Source organism: Vanellus vanellus (assembly GCF_965231255.1).
Source record: "Vanellus vanellus genome assembly, contig: HAP1_SCAFFOLD_76, whole genome shotgun sequence".
In the NCBI taxonomy this organism is placed as follows: domain Eukaryota; kingdom Metazoa; phylum Chordata; class Aves; order Charadriiformes; family Charadriidae; genus Vanellus; species Vanellus vanellus.
Window position 1 is genome coordinate 738,716 of NW_028127111.1, and position 19,358 is coordinate 758,073.

The 19,358-nt window shown below is 51.7% G+C and overlaps 1 protein-coding gene across 1 annotated transcript; it reads left to right on the forward strand.

Moving 5' to 3' along the window:
* Nucleotides 1–15,962: 15,962 nt before the first annotated feature.
* Nucleotides 15,963–16,898, forward strand: LOC309685507 (olfactory receptor 14A16-like; the record flags this gene model as incomplete). The annotated part of the gene is made up of 1 exon (XM_082501268.1): nt 15,963–16,898. One exon carries the CDS (start codon nt 15,963–15,965, stop codon nt 16,896–16,898), a length of 936 nt encoding a protein of 311 aa, XP_082357394.1.
* Nucleotides 16,899–19,358: the final 2,460 nt, after the last annotated feature.

Sequence of the window (19,358 nt, forward strand, 5' to 3'; positions counted from 1 at the left end):
GCAAACACCGCGTGACATTTGAGGTGCCAGAGGTGGTTCAGGACACGTGCAGGGAACTGCAAACTCTAATGGAGCAATTGTGAGAGACAGGGCAGCATCTGGGGGCATTGTCCTGGATGCTGGTGGGGAATCACTTTGGCCAACAGAAAACATAGAAGACCACGGAATCACAGAATCACAGAATGGTAGGGGTTGGAAGGAACCTTTGGAGATCGTCTAGTGCAACCCCCGTGCAACCCCCGTGCCAAAGTAGGGTCACCTACAGCAGGTTGGACAGGAATGCAGCCGGGCAGCTTTTGAATATCTCCACGGAAGGAGACTACACGGCCTCTCTGGACAGCCTCTTCCAGTGCTTTGGTGCCCTCGAAGTAACGACATTTTTCCTTCTGTTCAGATGGAATTTCCTGTGTTCAGATGGAATTTCCTGTGTTCCAGTTTGTGCCCATTTCCCCTTGTCCTGTCACTGGGCAGCACAGTCTGGCCCCATCTTCTTGACACCCTCCCTTTAGATATTGATAAGCATTGAGGAGATCCCCTCTCAGCCTTCTCTTCTCCAGGCTCAACATACGCAGCTCTCTCAGCTGTTTCTCATAAGAGAGGTGCTCCAGACCCCTGAACATCTTTGTAGCCCTCTACTGGACTCTCTCCAGTAGTTCCCCGTGTTTCTTGCACTGGGGTACCTAGAACTGGCCACACTACTCCAGATGTGGCTTCACCAGGGCAGAGCAGAGGGGAAGGATGACCTCCCTTCACCTGCTGCCCACGCTCTTTTGTAATGCACCCCAGGAGACCATAGGCCTTCTTGGCCAACAGGGCACATTGCTGGCTTATGGTCAACTTATTGTCCACCAGGACTCCCAAGTCCCTCTCGGCAAAGCTGCTTTGCAGCAGGTGAACACCCAACCTTTACTGGTGCATGGGGTTTTTCCTCCCCAGGTGCAGGACCCTACACTTGCCCTCGTTGAACTTTATTATGTTCCTCTCCACCCAGCTCTCCAGCCTTTCCAGGTCTCGCTGACCGGCCTGCTGTTTCCTGGGTCCTCCTTCTTGCCCTTTTTGAAGACTGGCGTGACTTTGGCTTTCCTCCAGTCCTCAGGCACCTCTCCTGTCCCCCTGACCTTTCAAAGATGATGGAGAGCGCCTTCGTAATAACATCTGCAAGGTCCCTCAGCACTCCTGGGAGTGACCCATCAGGGCGGTGGGTGTCAAGTTTGCCTAAATGATCTCTAACCCGATCCTCCTTGACCGAGGGAAAGTCTTCATTTTCTCAGATTCTTCTTCTTCACTCCGGAGTCTGGGATTGCTGAGGGCCGGCCTTAGCAGTAAAGACTGAAGCAAAGAAGGTATCAGTAATTCTGCCTTCTCTGCATCTTCCGTCACGAGGGCACCCACCTCATTCAGTAGCAGGCCCACATTTTCCCTGGTCTGCCTTTTACTACTGATGTACTTGGAGAAGCCCTTCTTATTGTCCTTGACATCCCTGGCCAGGTTTAATTCCAAGTGCGCTTCAGCCTTCCTCGTTGCATCCCTACATACTCTCGCAATGTTTATATACTCCTCCCAAGTCGCCACTCACTTTTTCAACATTCTCTAAACTTCCCTCTCGCACCTGAGTTTTTCCAGAAGGTCCTTGCTTGTCCATGCAGATTTCCTTCCTCCTCTGCCTGATTTATTACTCATAGGCATGCACCCATCTTGAGCTTGGAGGAAGTGGAGCTTTTCTATTAACCAGCTCTCCTGCACCCCCCTTCCTGTAACAGCCTTTATCCCTGGGATTCCTCCAAGTATGTCTTTGAAGAGGCCAAAGTCAGTTCTCCTGAAGTCCGGGCTTGTAATTCTACTTTTTGCCCTGCTTCTCCCACGCAGGATCCGGAACTCCACCATCTCATGGTCACTGCAGCCAAGGCTACCCCCAGCCTTCACATCCCCAACTAGTCCTTCTTTATTTGTCAGTAATACGTCCAGCAGCACACCTCTCCTCGTTGGTTTCCCCACCAACTGTGTCAGAAAGTTCTCATCAATGCTCTGCAGAAACCTCCGGGACTGTGTGTGCCTGGCTGTGTTGTTTCCAGCAAATATCGGGGTGGCTGAGGTCCCCCGTGAGAACCAGGGCCTGTGACCATGAGGCTATTTCCAGCTGTCTGTAGAAGGCCTCATCAACTTCCTCTTCCTGATCTGGTGGTCTGTAGTAAACACCCACAGCAGGGTCTCCCACATTAGCCTGTCCCTTAATTCTTAACGATAAGCTCTCAACACGTTCTTCATCCAGCTGCAGGCAGAGCTCAATGAGTTCCAGTTGCTCTGTCCCATAGAGAGCAACTCCACCATCTCACCCTGCTGGCCTGTCTTTCCGAAACAGTACATAGCCGTCCGTGACAGCATTCCAGTCCTGCGAGCTATCCCACCATGTCTCTGTAATTGCAATGAGACCATGGCCCTGTGGCCATCATCCCCTCCGGAAGGGTTTTGTGGAAAGGAAGGCTGGGACACTGTGTCAGGGTTTTCACTGAAGGAAGTATTGACCCAGAAGCCTCATCATTTTACTGCTGTCCTTCAGTCCTTGTGCCCAACACATATCCTTCAGACACATGTCCTTCAACACATGTCCTCCCAGAAATGGAGGAAAGTATGCCAAAGAAAAAATTATCAGGGGATTTGTTGGGAAACAGCACAGGATGGGCTCAAAGATGTCTCCCTTATCTTGTCAATGTCTTCTCTTTCAGCAGTGTGCTGTGCCCAGAGTAGCTGTTCAATAGCAGCTCCATCACCCAGTTCCTCCTTCTGGCATGTACAGACACTCGGGAGCTGCAGCTCTTGACCTTCTGGCTCTTCCTGGGCATCTACCTGGCTGCCCTCCTGGGAAATGGCCTCATGATCACCGCCATTGCCTGCGACCACCTCCTCCACGCCCCCATGTACTTCTTCCTCCTCAACCTCTCTGTTCTTGACCTGGGCTCCATCTCCACTCTCCCCAAAGCCATGGCCAATTCTCTCTGGGACACAAGGGCCATCTCTTACTCAGGATGTGCTCTTCAGGTGTTTGGTTGTTTGGGTTTTTTTTTTTATTTTTCTGTGTTCCAGCAGAGTTTTCTCTTCTCACTTTCATGGCTTACAAACACTACATTGCCATCTGCCATCCCCTGCACTATGGGACCCTCCTGGGCAGCAGAGCTTGTGTCCACATGGCAGCAGCTGCCTGGGGCAGTGTTTTACCCTATGCTGTGCTGCACACGGCCAATACATTTTCACTGCCCCTCTGCCAGGGCAATGCCCTGCACCAGTTCTTCTGTGCAATCCCCCACATCCTCAAGCTCCTGTGCTCAGAAACCTACCACAGAGAAGATGCAGTACTTGTGATTAGTATTGTTTTTGGATTTGGTGTTTCATTTTTTTTATTGTGCTGTCCTATGTGCAGGTCTTCAGGGCTGTGCTGAGGATCCCCTCGGAGCAGGGGCAGCACAAAGTCTTTCCCATGTTCCTCCCTCACCTCCTCATGGCCTCTGTTTGTCAGCACATCACCGTTTACCCACCTGAAGCCCCTGTCTATCTCACCTCCCTATCCCTTGACCTCGTGGTGTCAGTGCTGTACTCGGTGGTGCCTCCAGCAGTGAACCCCTCATCTACAGCATGAGGAACCAGGACCTTAAGGATGCTCTGAGAAAAATGATGGTTGGATGTTTTTCAGAAGCAATAGAGTGCCTGTTTTCTTCTGCACAGCATTCAGAGTGTAACTCATAGCAGGTCCAGAATGTCTTCTCAGGTTTTTGCTGTGTGTGTTTCTTTGTTTTTCTTGTTATAATGTTGTGCTCAGCAAAATTGTATTATTCTTCCCACTTCTAATTCATTGTGTACCTGTAGAATTTGACCCACAGACTGTGTAAATCAGGTGCAGTGCTCTCTGTGTATTCAAACAAAAGAAAGGACCCTGCAGTGACTTGTTTGTCTTAGATCCTTCCTCTGAGACCTCTGTAAAGACACAGGGCAGTGCCTGTGTGCAGAGGTGGAGGGGAATGAGTCCCAGCACAGCAGCACTGCCAGTGCGCACCAGCCTCGGTCTTGCCAGAGCTGCTCTCTTGCCACTCCCACGCTCTCCTTTGGAGCCCTTGTGTAGGTGTAAGCCTCAGGGGTCACAGTCCTGCTGTGTGGTAGTCCTGTGACTGCAGGCAGGGACAGGCCATGAGCACTTCTGTGACACAGCTGACCTTTATAACGGCATCTCCATTATGACAGGGAATGTCCTCAACACAGTGCTTGAAGGCTTCGGTCTTCTTCCAAAGTTGCTCTCAAGAACATGCCCAAGGAATAGACTCTAAAGAGCCTTGTTGCTTTGTTTGTTCTCTGTGGGCTCAGTGCGATGAGACTGTGGTCCCAGGATGGCCTTCTAGGGACTTAGAGCTGGTTCAGGTGTTGCTTGTTGGTGGCCATGGCCCATGCAGACAGTGAATGGTCTCCAACAAACCTGCCTGGGGCTCTGCAGCAGTTCATAGGGCTGATGGCAGAGCAGCGTTTTTTTGGAGGGACTTGGGAGCTGCCAGAAGAGCACAAGGGATCTGCAGGGACAGCGTGTGCCAGGGAGTCAGCAGCGAATGGTGCCGACTGAGCACGAGCCTGTCCATTGTGGTGTCACCCACAGACAACACACCAAGTCTGTGTATGAGCCTGCAAATGAGAGCTCTGCAACCCCGAGGGAGACAGCTGGCACAGGGAAAGGAGTCTGGCAAGTGATTCATTTTACCCTCAGTGAACTTTCACAGACTGGATCCAGCGCAGCACCCAAACACATCTCACAGCACTGGAGTAAGGCAGGGTACCTCTGAGCACCTTCCATGGCCACATAAGAGCCTGTGTGGGCGGTGCTCAGTGTCAGTGACCACCATCAGCTGGGTCTGCCTCCCAGCCTGACCAGCACAGCCCAGCAGAATCACCCCATTGGTCCTGGGCACCACAGCTCACTTGCTCTGCAGAGCAGCATCACCAGCTTGAGGGCTGTGGGGACCATGGGGACAGGGCGCAGCAATGACTGGCTGAGCCAGCACAGACGTGCTGACCTTGGGAAAAGGCTCTGTGGGCAGGTGGGATGTCCTGGAAAAAGAGCAGGGAACGGTGTGTGTGCAGGGGAGACATGGAAAGAGAAACACTTGGCTGTGAGTGCCAGCTTGGGCCAGGCTGCCCTGCGGCTGGGACAGCAGAAGCTGCCAGAGGAGCGCCGGGGCCAGGACTCTGTGCTTTCCTGGGGAGCGCCACTGGTAACGGGGGCTGCACGCTTCCTGGGATGGGATCTCCAGGACATGACAGCAGAAGAGACACTGCTACTTACCTCCGTTTCCTCCTTGCTGAAGGGCCCAACCAGACCGGGCTGCTCTGCTCGGCTGGGGAGAAGGTAGAGGAGTGGGGAGAGCTGGGAAGGGGCTGGGACGGCTGGGCTCAGAAATGCTGGGGAAGGAGAAACACCAATGTACAGCTAAAGTGTGTGAGCGTGCAGGGTAGGGGCACACAGCAGTGTCCTCACACAGCCCGGGCTCCTGGGAGAGACACACAGGAGCAGCAGAGCAGGGTGATGTCTCTGCCTTTGTTCATGGGACACCCCAGGGAAGCTGCCCCGGGGCAATCGTCACAGGGAAGCCACTAACAAGCACCATTTCCAGCACTGCCCTCTCACCCAGCTCAGAGAGGTTGTTCTTCCCTCCACAGAGGGATATTGAAAGACGAGGTGTGAAGACCATGTTTGCGTTGTACAGAGGAGACAGAAGCATACACATTGGTTGTGGGTGGTAAGATGAACCCAAGTGAGCACAAACGCCATCAGCTGTTCTTAGGGGTGCCATGAAGGACTGTGGGACAGACGGTGTCTTGAGGTCACTCGACCTGGAGAGTAAGGTCCCCTGGGAAACCCCCATAATGAAGCACTGGAATGTGCTTCCTTGAACTGACGTCCCCCTGTTCATTCTTCACGATTTGGGGCTTCTCAGATGACTGAAGAGCAGGAGGACACACCACAGGGCTGAGGTGCCGGCCAGCCTCTGGCACTGGCAACAGGAGGCCAGGGAGACACTACGACTGATGCAGTGCTCTGCCTCTGCCTGTTGAAGGGAAGGACTCGTGTCTCCAAACACCCCTGTGTGTACAAGGAGTGCATGAGGCCAAATGAGGTGGGGACACCTCACAGCCCTGACATTTGTGTGACTGACTTCAGGAACAACCCACACTGTCCCAGTGAGGTTCATCTCACCTGCCTTGGACAGGCTCATTACCAATTCCTCTGTCTGCTATGTTATCCCTCCTTGGCTTTCTGGCCAAGAAAGGGGAGGGGACAATCAAACCTCCTTGATGCAGTTTCCCCTCCTGAAAATGGGGAACATCACCAACACTTTGACAAATCTCTTCATCCTCTCTTGTGACTTGCCCCGTATCTTCTTGCATTAAAAGGCTGCCAGGCTCTTCCTTGTTGTGCATGATGGGAGGAAGAAGGCCAATGGGCATCAGCTGAAAAACATGAAGAAAATCTTTCTCCCCATCAAGATAGTCAAGCACTGGAGGAGATCTCTCAGAGAGCTTATGTCATCTCTATATTTCATGGAATCATAGAATGGTTTAGGTTGGAGGGGAATTAAAAAGCCATCTACTTCCAACCCTACTGCCATAGGCAGGGACACCTCCCACTAGACCAGCTTGCTCAAAGCCCCATCCAGCCTGGCCTTGAACACTTCCAGGGACGGGGCATCCACCACTTCCCTGGGCAACACGTTCCAGTGCCTCACCACCCTTGGAGTAATGAATTTGTTCTTAATATCTAATCTCAATCTCCCCTCTTTCAGTTTAAAACCATTACCCCTCATCCTATCGCTACACTCCCTGAAAACAGTGCCTCCCCAGCTCTCCTGTAGGCCCCCTTTAGGTACTGGAAGGGTCTATAACGTCTCCTTGAAGCCTTTTCTTACGCAGGCTGAACAACCCCAACTCTCTCAGCCTGTCTTCAGAGGAGAGGCGCTCCAGCCCTCTAATCATCTTTGTGACCCTCCTCTGGACTCACTTCAACAGTTGCATGTCCTTTTCTGTTGGAGGCTCCAGAGCTGGATGCAGTACTCCAGGTGGAGTCTCACAAGAGTAGAGTAGAGGGGAAGAATCACCTCCCTCGACCTGCTGGCCATGCTGCTTTTAATGAAGCTCAGGATGTGCTTGGCTTTCTGGGATGCAGGCACACATTTCTGGCTCATGTTGAGCTTATCCACCAACACCTCCAAGTCCTTCTCCTCAGGGCTTCTCTCTATCCATTCTGCACCCAACCCGTATTTGTGCTTTGGTTGATTTCCTCTTGCAACTCTAAACTTCAAACATTTTTGGTGTTGTTATTCTCTTTGCTTGGTTTTGTCTTGTTTTAATAAGTGATTTCTCAGTGATTTTGTGTGCTGCCTTTGTTTGCAAAGGCAAGTGATCATAAAATTGGGGTGGGATGCAGTTTCAAGGATGTGGGTGCGCGGTGCCAGTGTAGGTGCCTGAGGCCCTCTGCCCAGGCTCCAGCTACAGCTTCCCAGGGGCTCTGGTCTCCAGCAGCTCCTCTGGGACAGCGGCCAGGCCCAGGCAGGTGCTTCAGAGACACAGGGTCCTCTGGAGGAACCACTGGGTACTGATGGTCAGACAGCGGAGCGCTGCCTGGAAGCCTGAGACATTTTGACATGTGTATGAGCATCACCTCATCAGCTAAAACAAGAGAATACTTTTAATAAACATTTGGTGTTCTCCCATGAGATGTAGATGAGGAGTTTTCAGGATGTCCGTTGACAGCAAGACGAGAGCTACTGACCTTTCCCTCTCTTTGCATTGTCAGGACTCTCTCTCTCAGCCTCTGAATTTAATCTCCCTCACCTTTCACGTATTTCCACCTCTCCTAAACGAAGTGACCATGTCTGAAGGCACCTTTCCAGCAGTGCACGTGCACAGAAGCACTTGTGATTGCTCTCTACATTTCCCTTTCCCTTCCTCTTTCATCATTAGGAACACCTCTCAACAATCCCACTGCTGCTTTGAGCTTCAGGCAGTTAAAATTTGTCTTTCAGTGGTCTGTTGAATTCTGGGTTTAGGACATCTCTTCATTTGTTCTTATTTCCGTAAGAACAGGTTCAACAAGACTTCAGGTTCAACAAGGTTTCAGGTTCAACAAGGCCAAGTTCCGGGTCCTGCCCTTGGGCCACCACAACCCCATGGACACTACAGGCTTGGGGCAGAGGGGTTGGAAAGATGCCTGGCAGAAAAGGACCGGCAGATATGAGCCGACAGTGTGCCCAGGTGGCCAAGAAGGCCAACAGCATCCTGGCTTGTATTAGGAATAGTGTGGCCAGCAGGACTAGGGAACTGACCATCCCCCTGTACTGGGCACTGGTGAGGCCCCACCACGAGTACTGTGTTCAGGTTTGGGCCCCTCACTACAAGAAGGACATTGAGGTGTTGGAGCGTGTCCAGAGAAAGGCAACGAAGCTGGTGAGGGGTCTGGAGGACAAGTCTTGTGGGGAGCGGCTGAGGGAACTGGGGTTGTTTAGCCTGGAGAAGAGGAGGCTGAGGGGAGACCTTATTGCTCTCTACAGTTCCCTGAAAGGAGCTTGTAGAGAGGTGGGGGCTGACCTCTTCTCCCTAGTGACAAGTGATAGCACAAGAGGAAATGGGTTCAAGTTATGCCAGGCAAGGTTTAGATTGGATATTAGGAATTTTTGTTTCACTGAAAGGGTTATCAAGCATTGGAATAGGCTGCCCAGGGAGGTGGTGGATTCAACATGCCTGGAGGTGTTTAAAAAGGGGGTAGATGTGGTACTTGGGGACATGGTTTAGAAGTGGTTCTGCCAGGGTAGGTTAATGGTTGGATTTCATGATCCTAAATGTGCCTTCCAGCCTCAACAATTCTATGATTCTATGATTCTATTCTATGAAATCCATGCTGATGTTTCTTGGACATGTTCTTCTGTTATCGGTGCCCAGAAATGTCACCAAGGAGGGCTCTGACTGATGGCACAACACTCCTCACCAAAGTGAGCTTGTACAGCCACTGGCTCCCTGGGTTGCACATTTGGACTCTTTCAAAGACAGGTGCTACACTTGCTTGTCCTCTCTCACCACAGACCTCTGCAATCCCATGACCTTTCAAAAGAGATATTCCAAAGAAATATTGATCTTCCCCTGTAACCTCATTACCACTCTTCTCCCTGGTACACACTGTATGTGCTTTCTCTAATCTTTCAGATGCTTACCCTTCTCCTGAGACAATGTTCATTTCTAAAGTCATCTTTGCAGATGCAGACTCTCTGGGCAAAGGCCCTTTCCATTCTTCGCCAGTTTTCTCCTCCCCTTACTCTTTCTTCACTCAGATACCTCTCACCTGTGCTGCTGCTTTGACTTTCAAGGAGTTCAAAGCTTGCCTGTCTTTCAACAATCTAATTGTCTCCTCAGCCAACTCCTTAATTGTGTTTATATCTGTCTTGTCTATCTACCTTCCTAAACTCTTTCTCATAAGAACTCCCTTGTAGAAAGGCAGCCTCATTAGAGGTAGCTTGTCCTGAGCGTGTGATTGCGGACTGTGTGTTATTGTTTAGGAAATCTGATTATGCTTTACTTTTCTTGTCTTACAAACAGGAAAAGTTCTCCTGCGCCTGGGTGCAGCCAGGGCTCTGAGGAGCGCAGGTGGGAGATGGGGCAATGGAGCTGTGACATCCAGCTGCAGACTTCAGTGGAGAAGTCTGATGCAAGGACCAGGGCTGTCAGTCCCAGGTGGCCAATGTCAGAAATGGGGAGGGTGGGGAGGTGAGGAGCAAAGCTGTCCTACAGTGTCAGACCTCCAGGGACTGCTTCTCCTCCCTGTCCAGACCCCCTGAAGGGACACCCTGTATCCAGAACAATCCGAGAATGCTTCTATCCTAATCGTAAGTGATAATCAGGAGTATAGTATAGTATATCCTTTAAAATAAAAAAGACATTTTTCTTAGGTGCGCTTTGAAATCTCCTCCTTAATTACACTCTGAAACCTCTCTAATTGGCTGTACAAGTCTTGAAGATTTGAAGAAAATTACAAGAACGATGAACACCTTCTTAGGGCTTTCTGTCTTTTAATGAGCCCCACGGTGTATTTGGTGCTGAGTCCATGAGCCTCAGGCACTGAGAGAAGATTGAACAAAGTGCTCCAGAAGTCCAAGTCAGAAGCAAAGTACCTTGAAGCCTTGATTGGCCCCACTGAGGGTCGTTACTGCCAAAGCCTCCCCATGGGCTCGTTAGAGGAGATAACTGGAGGCTGTGGCTGCAGGTAGGCAAAGGCACTGTGCAGGTGGCTGTAATGCTGAGGAACCCCTTGGCTTGGTTGATGCAGCAGAAAGGCCAACCCCTGACCCCCAGGCCCTGGGAAGGCAGGTCCTGCCCCTCACTGGTGGCTCAGGGCTCTTCCTGGGGGCCGTGGGGTGTGAGGGTGAGCGAGGCTGAGTGTAGGAAAATTCTGTGACACCTCCTGCCCTCCCAAAAAGGGGCAAGGACAAAACGAAATCCAGAGTCCCAAAAGAATCACAGAATCATTGAGAACTGCAAAAGACCTTTAGGATCATAGAGTCCAACTGTAAACCTAACACTGCCAAGTCCACCACTAAACCATGTCCCTATGTGCCACGTCTACACATCCGTTAAATACCTCCAGGGATGGTGACTCAACCACTTCCCTGGGCCGCCTGTTCCAGTGCTCGAAAGCCCTTTAGCTGAAGAAATTTTTCCTAATACGCAATGTAAATCTCCCCTGGAGAAACTTGAGGCCATTTTCCTCAAGTCCTCTCTCTCATTACTTGGGAGAAGAGACGAACCCCCACCTCGCTACAACGTCCTTTCAGGGAACCGTAGAGAGCGAGAAAGTCTCCCCTCAGCCTCCTCTTCTCCAGTCTGAACAACCCCAGTTCCCTCAGCCGCTCCCCACAAGACTTGTCCTCCAGACCCCTCACCAGCTTCGTTGCCTTTCTCTGGACACGCTCCAACACCTCAATGTCCTTCTTGTCATGAGGGGCCCAAAACTGAACACAGTACTCGAGGTGGGGCCTCACCAGTGCAGAGTACAGGGGGACGATCACTTTCCTAGTCCTGCTCACCACACTCTTACTGGTACAAGCCCGGATGCTGTGGGCCTTCATGGCCACCTGGGCACACTGCCAGCTCATATTCAGCCACCAACACCCCCAGGTCCTTTTCTGCTGGGCATCTTTCCAGCCACTCTGCCCCAAGCATGTAGCGCTGCGTGAGGTTGTTGTGACCCAAGGGCAGGACCGGGCTCTTGGCCTTGTTAAACCCCACACCATTTGCCTCGGCCCATGGATCCAGCTTGTGCAGATCCCTCTGCAGAGCCTTCTGACACTCAGGCAGATCAACACTCCCACCTTAATTGGTGTCATCTGCAAACTTACTGAGGGGGCACTCCACCCCCTTGTCTAGATCATTGATAAAGTTGATAAAATGTTATGAAAAAAGCATTTTCTCATCTCCTTTGGGTAATTAAAAGCCCTTGAAACATGGTGGAACCCGACTAGATACATCCCTCTGGGCAGAACGCTATGCGTTCACCAAGTTCCTTCAAGCCCAACTACTCATCTCAGTTATTACCCATCTACTTATCCACCCAATCAGACCATAATGTCCTAACTGGACACAAGAATACTGTGGGGAATGAGGCTGATAGCATAGTGTTCGGCGCACAGTCTAGTTGGAGGCCTGTAGTAGCAGTGCTCCCCAGGGGTCAGTACTGGCCAGTCTTGTTCAACATGTTAATCAACGTCCTGGATGAGGGCACAGAGTGTACCCTCAGCAAGTTTGCTGACATCTGTTGGAAGGGTAACACAGCAGGGCATAGGCAGTCCAGGAGGTTCTTGGATTGTATTGCCAATGTCTTTCTCCCAGTGGTAGGGGAGCCAAGGAGGAGAGGATCTCTGCTGGACCTTGTCCTTACCAACAAGGAGGGGCTGGTAGGCAGTGTCAAGCTCAAGGGCAGCCTGGGCTGCCATGACCATGAAATGGTCGAGTTTGAGATCCTCAAGGCAGTGAGGAAGGTGTGCAGCAAGCTGACCACCCTGGGCTTTAGCAGAGCTGGCTGTGGCTCCTTGATGCAACTGCTCAGTATAGTGCCATGGGATGAAGCGCTGGAGGGAAGAAGGGCCCAAGTAAGCCAGTTAATATTCAAGGCTCACCTCCTCCAAGCTCAAGAGTCATGCATCCCTACAAAGAAGAAGGCAGGCAGAAAAGCCAGGAGGCCTACATGGATGAACAAGTTGCTCCTGGACATGCTCACAAGTGAAAAGGAGGCCTATAGGGGGTGGAAACAGGGGCGGGAAGCCTGGGAGGAATACAGAGAAATTTTTCAAGCAGCCCCGGATCAGGTTAGGCAAACTAAAGCCCAGATAGAACTAAATCTGGCCAGGGGCATCAAGACAAACAAAAAATCCTTCTTTAAGTATGTCGGTGAGAAAAGAAAGACTAGGGAAGATGTGGGCCCTCTCCGGAAGGAAATGCAAGAACTGGTCACCCGGGACAGAGACAAAGCTGAGGTCCTCAATGACTTTCTTGCCTCAGTCTTCACTGGCAAAGACTGCAGCCACAATGCCCATGATGCAGAGGGCAAAGGCAAGGAGTGGGAAAATGAAGAACTGCCCACTGTAGGTGAAGATCATGTATAAACCACCTGAGGAACCTGAAGGTGCACAAGTCCATGGGACCTGATGAGACACATCCGCGGGTCCTGAGGGAACTGGCAGATGAAGTTGCTAAGCCACTGTCCCTCATATTTGAGAAGTCGTGGCAGTCTGGTGATCTTCCTGCTGACTGGCCAAGGGGAAACATAAGCCCTGTTTTCAAAAAGGGAAATAAGGAAGACCTGGGGGACTACAGGCCAGTCAGTCTCACCCCTGTGCCTGGCCCGATCATGGAGCAGATCCTCCTGGAAACTCTGCTGAGGCACATAGAAAATAAGGAGGTGATAGGTAGCATCCAGCATGGCTTCACCAAGGGCAAGTCATGTCTGACAAAATTTGATGCCCTTCTATGAACGGGTTACATAGTCTATGTTACATGTCTATGTCCTTTGGCATGCCAGCCTTTCCTACCAGGGTAGTGTCTGCAAATCCTATGAAAAAGAACACTTGCATCTTCTCCAGGTCCTTAAAAACATGATAAACAGGGCAGGTGGCAGGACAAACCCTTGCAGAAGGTTTCAAGCTAGATGCCTCAATGCAGAGTACCACGCATTGACCACACACCTCTGAGCCCAAACAGCCATCTGGTTAGTTACCCATCTACTTATCTACCCATGCAAGCCATGACATCCTAATTCGGGCACAAGCATACTGTGGGGGAAGTTGCTGAAAACTTTGCTGACTTCCAACTTAAAAGACCAGCACTGCTCTCCCTGCGCTGAGCAATCGTTTTCTTCCATCACAGGAAGCAGAGAACGGTGGGACACAAGCTGCCCTGGGTAAATCCAGGGTTTCAGACACCCACAAATGGGTTCTGAGCGGACACACTCTGGGGCACAGCCTTGAGTTCCTCTGCTTATCCGTGGGCCATTTTTCTAAAAGAGCATGCAATATTTGGATGCTGCCAGTCATCAGGGAGTTCCCTCCCTCAACCTCCATGGCCTTTCAATGATTACGGAGTGTCATTGAATACGCTGGCACATTGGCTTACCCTGTCATCTCCCTCAGCTGCCACCCCTCCTGTCCCATAGACTGGTAAGGATTGTCTTAGTTAAGGTGACTTGGGAACAATCCACTGCTGGTGGCGTTCCTCCAGATTCCTGCCCTGAGTCTCAGAGCTCTGGGAGACCTTGCTGGGGCAGAATGAGGCAAAGAGGATGTAGAGAATCTCCGATATAGCTCCACCCACTCTCTGAAACTCAGCAGTGGCCACACAGTGGCTTTGTTTCTCCTTGAACACTTCCTGAAGGAGTAAGCACTCATTCTGGTGCCCTTGAATTGCCTTTCAGGGTTAGATTGAATTGCGATCTGGACTATAGCTGAGCTTGGAGGAGGCTGTCCTTGAAGACCAGCTGGAATGAGCTCTGCCACCATGTCACAGCTCTGTCTGCCACAGGAACGGCTCCAGCTCGTCCTGTCTGTGCCCCTGGCTGAGATCATTGCTGCACGTTTGGGCTGAAGCCCCCCAGCTGTGGCACAAGGCAAGCAGTGATTTGCCATAAGGAATCCTGGTACTAACAGTCCAACACCCTGTGTGTGCTACTGATGGGACAAGAAGAGGGGGTACTCATGGCCAGCTCTTCTTCTGCTGGGAGAAATGACACAGCTGGAAGTAGGTGTCTCTGCACAGCTGAGGGAGGGAACATCAGAGATTGCATCATTTTTTTTCACAGGCGGTTCCCCTGGAGCCCCAGGGACACCTCCAGGGAGCCCAGAGGGGACAGAGAGAGTGCCACCGTGGGCTGGTCCTCTGCTGCTGAGCTTGGCCGGGCTGCTGGGCCGGAGGGAGCTCCTGACAAGCAGGCAGTGCTGCAGAGAGACAGCTCTGCCCAGGAGCAGGGCTGGGGACACTGCCTGCAGGCAGAGAGGGGAGACCTGCGAGGCAGAGAGAGCTTAAAGGCAGTTGGGAGTGGGGGGTGGTGAGAGCTCACTGGGGCAGAAATCTTCACCGCCCTCTGTGTGGTAAGTCTCAGGGTGCCGGGCAATGCAGCTCCAGTTCCTGGAGGGATCTCCTCAAGCTGGTCCATCTGAGAGCTGCTGGGCTCTGTCAGGAGGACTGCACCCCGGGGCTGTGTGCCGGGGCAGGGACTTTGCCAGGGTCAGCTCTGCGCCTGCCTGGGGAGTTCCCACGGAGCTTCTGTGGGGAGAAGCAGTGGGTGGAAGGAGTGACTGCCAGCAAGGCAGATGCCTTCTGTTGCTGAGATGGACCTGTGTGGGTCAGGGCTGCTCCCGGATCCCCATCACTCCCAGGACATTTGCAGAGGGCCCTTTTGAAGAAGGACATCGAGGCACCTTTCCCCTGAAAGAGAACAAGTCTGTGCTGTGGGATTTCTCCTCTCGGGTGCTGGGTGGGCAGTGGGAGGTGGGAGTGGATTTCTCCTTTATGGAGAAGGCACAGAGACCCCCGTTCTCGATAGCACTTCCCTGAACCCCTCCTGAGCCCCCGCACACCCAGAGATGCCCCCGGGCAGCGCTGTGCTGCCAGGAGGGGTCTGCAGGGCAGAGCTGAGCACACAGCGGGTGGGATGGGCTCTGGGGCACTGGCAGGGAGGAGACCCATTGGCAGAGAAGCAGTTCCAGGCAGGGGCAGCTCCTGGCAGCCCAGACACAGGCAGGGTCAGAGGGAGCTGCTGCCAGACATGCCCGGGCAGGGGGGATCCTGGCACCTCCTGCCATCCCCTCACCTTCAGACAACTTCTCCGCAGCAAGCCTCTGCTCTCCTCTCCCGCCCACCCCACAGCCACAGGGTCCATGGCCCGAGATGCCTTCTCGGCAGCTGCACCTCCAGTCCAGGAGAAGTGTTTTTGTCCTACAAATGATGCACAACACAAAAACAAGTACCCTGCAGTGTCTCTGTCTGGAGACACTGTCACTGAGGAGAAGGCTTCACTGCACGCCTGTCTGACTGCCTCTCCTAAACTCCTTTTTTCAGAGCACAGGCGCATTTCTCCTCGTGTCCCCACCCGTCTGTTGAACTCTGCATCTCAGGAATTGGGGAGGGGGTGCGGGTCAGCTTCTCTTCTGCCTCTGACTCTGGGAGTCCTGCCCCAGACGTGTCCTCATGGAAAGTAGGTGTCGAAGCAGTATTTTGCCTGATAAGGGAGCGTGTCACTGAGTTTGTGGGGTTGGGAATGAGCTGGGTCATTCCTCATTCAGCTGTGGGAGGGGGATTTCTGTGAGGAATGGCATTGGGATTTCCTCAGAGAAGTCTCTCCCAGTTTGTCACTGCCTTTTCCTCCTTGGACAGGTCCCCCTGCCCAGAAGCAGCAAATGTCCAATGGCAGTTCCATCACACAATTCCTCCTCATGGAGTTCGCAGACACACGGGAGCTGCAGCTCTTGACCTTCGGGCTCTTCCTGGGCATCTACCTGGCTGCCCTCCTGGGAAACGGCCTCATCATCACTGCCATCGCCTGCGACCACCGCCTCCACACCCCCATGTACTTCTTCCTCTTCAACCTCTCTGTTCTTGACCTGGGATCCATCTCCACCACTCTCCCCAAACCCATGGCCAATTCCCTCTGGAACACCAGGGCCATCTCCTATGGAGGGTGTGCTGTCCAGCTCTTTTTCTTTCTCTTTTTTATTTCAGCTGAGTATTTTCTCCTCACCGTCATGGCCTATGACCGCTACATTGCCATCTGCCATCCCCTGCACTACGGGACCCTCCTGGGCAGCAGAGCTTGTGTCCGCATGGCAGCAGCTGCCTGGGGCTGTGGGTTCCTCAATTCTCTCCTGCACACGGCCAATACATTTTCACTTCCCCTCTGCCAGGGCAATGCCCTGCACCAGTTCTTCTGTGAAATCCCCCACATCCTCAAGCTCTCCTGCTCACACTCCTACCTCAGGGAAGTTGGGCTTCTTGTGGTTAGTGCCTGTTTAGTCTTTGGGTGTTTTGTTTTCATTGTGGTGTCCTATGTGCAGATCCTGAGGGTGGTGCTGAGGATCCCCTCGGAGCAGGGACGGCACAAAGCCTTTTCCACGTGCCTCCCTCACCTGGCCGTGGTCTCCCTATTTATCATCACTGGAGTGTTTGCCCACCTGAAGCCTCCCTCCATCTCCTCCCCATCTCTGGACCTGGTGGTGTCATTTCTGTACTCGGTGGTGCCTCCAGCAGTGAACCCCCTCATCTACAGCATGAGGAACCAGGAGCTCAAGGATGCCCTATCGAAACTGACCCAATGGACGCTGTTTCACCGACAATAACCTGCCACCCCTTCTCTGCACATTGCCCAGGGCTTATCTTAGATCATGAGCCTAATTTTCCTCTTGTCATAACCCTGCTTATTCATATTTTTCTGGGTTTATACTACTTGTTCTAAGGCTTGATCCTACTGTGTCTGACCCTTGCACAACACTGAGTCAGATGTGGCCGGTCAGGTAACAGCTCTTAAATGAAACGGGATGTCTCAGGTAGAATAGCGAGAAAAGGGAAAAGCAGGGAAAAAAAAAAAAAACAACCATGGGCTGAGATAAATATCGTTTAATAGAACAGTAACAGAAAATAAAAGCATTAGCAGTAACAACAACAATAATAATAATAAGTATATATAGAATAAAGTGATGCAAAATATATTACTGTCACCACACAATGATCATTTGCCCTGCCTGTCTGGAGAAGTGATCACCGATTCCTTCCCCCAAGCCAACTCCCATTTATATACTGAGCATGACGTCTATGGGATGGAACATTCCTTTGGCCAGCTTGTCTTGTCTGTGCCCCCCCACCTTCTACGGGAAGTTGAAAATGTCCGTGACTTAATATAAGCATCACTCAGCAACAACTAAAACAATATGAGTTAACAATGTTATTCTCATAGTCAATCAAAAACACGGCAGCTACCAGAAAGAATATTAACTCTATCCCAGGCAAAACCAGGACAGCGTCCGCCCCTTATTCTATACCATCTACCTCATGCCCAGGTCTTACACTTTTCCATAAATCACCACCATTTTCCTGTCTTTCATATATGTATATATGCACACAGATATCATTCCCTTAGTCCATGGCCCATCCCACTGAAATGTCCCTTGAGTTCATTTAGTCCATGACTTTGGGCTCCATTTGTTGTAACTGTCTTTCCCGGCAGGAGACATGGTGTGTGGTGTTGAATTGTTGCGTGCTGCATCTGGAGCTCACAGCTGGTGTAGGCGGCATGGCCCATGCCCATCATCTGTGGGTTGAAGATGTTGATCTCAAGACAATTCCCGGGTGCCAGTTGCTGCAGCCACTTCTGTTTTCATCACTTCTGCACTTTGCTCAGTTTCATCAAAGTTCATTCTTCATTAATTTAGGTCACTTTCACTGCAATGCCATAGATAGAGCATATAGCAACCGTATCAGTGATGACATATAGTGGTAATTTAGCAATAAATATCATATCATTTGATTCATTGGCCATTCTCACCAAAATCAAATCCCCTTGAGGAACACATCGATCATCCCCATCCTCCCGCATCACCCACCAAGTGCACTCAGGGCCTTACAAAAAAGCAATCCCACAGATAGTTTTGCCTTTGCTTGTGTCAGGAATAACCCAGACTGTCTTCCTGAACATATTCAGATCCTCAAATGTTCCCTAACCAGGTGGCCTTTGCCAAATGTGTATCCCGACTTTTGAAGGTCCCACCCCCATGGCTCTCAGTGCAGTTTATAGCAGTCTGTTGTATTGTTTCAGTTTCCCAGAGGCTCGTGCATGGTAGGGGATGTGATACACCCGCCCAATGCCATGCTCTTTGGCCCAGGTGTCTATGAGGCTGTTTGGAAATGAGTCCCACTGTCTGACTCAATTCTCTCTGGGGTGCCACGTCGCCATCAGACTTGCTTTTCAAGGCCCAGGATAGTTGTTCAGGGCAGTGGCATGGGTCACAGGGTGTGTTTCCAGCCATCCGGTGTTTGCTTCCACCGTTGTGAGCACGTGGCGCTTGCCTTGGCGTGTTTGAGGGAGTGTGATAGAACCAATCTGCCAGGCCTCCCCGTATTGATATTTCAGCCAACATCCTCCATATCAAAGAAGCTTTAACAGCTTGGCTTTCTTAATTGCAGCACATGTTTCACATTCGTGGATAACCTGTGCAATAGTGAACGTGGCCAAGTCCACCCCCTGGTCATGAGCCCATCTATATGTCACATGTCTTCCTTGATGGCTTGATGCGTCATGGGCCCACCAAGCTATGAATAGTTCACCCTTACGTTGCCAGTCCATGTCCACCTGAGCCACTTCAATCTTAGCAGCCTGATCCACCTGCTTGTTGTTTTGATGTTCCTCAGTGGCCTGACCCTTGGGTACATGGTCATCTACATGATGTACTTTCACAACCGGATTCTCTATCCGGGCAGCAATGTCTTGCCACAGTTCAGCAGCCCAGATGGGTCTACCTCTGCACTGCCAGTTGCTCTGCTCCCACTGCTGTAACCACCCCCACAGAGCATTTGCCACCACCCATGAATCAATATAGAGGTAAAGCACCAGCTGCAAAGGGGCTCACAGCCGGTCCCGGGTCACCCCTGCGCCTGTGATTTCACTTTGGGGCACATTCCAGAGCCACCAGACAGGCAGGGGTTCGGAGACGATATTGGAGGGAGGGCACGGACAAAGCGCTGTAGCACCTCCAGGAGAAGCACTTTCCACTGCCACAGGCTGTGACGTGGGCGATAGCTTGGCT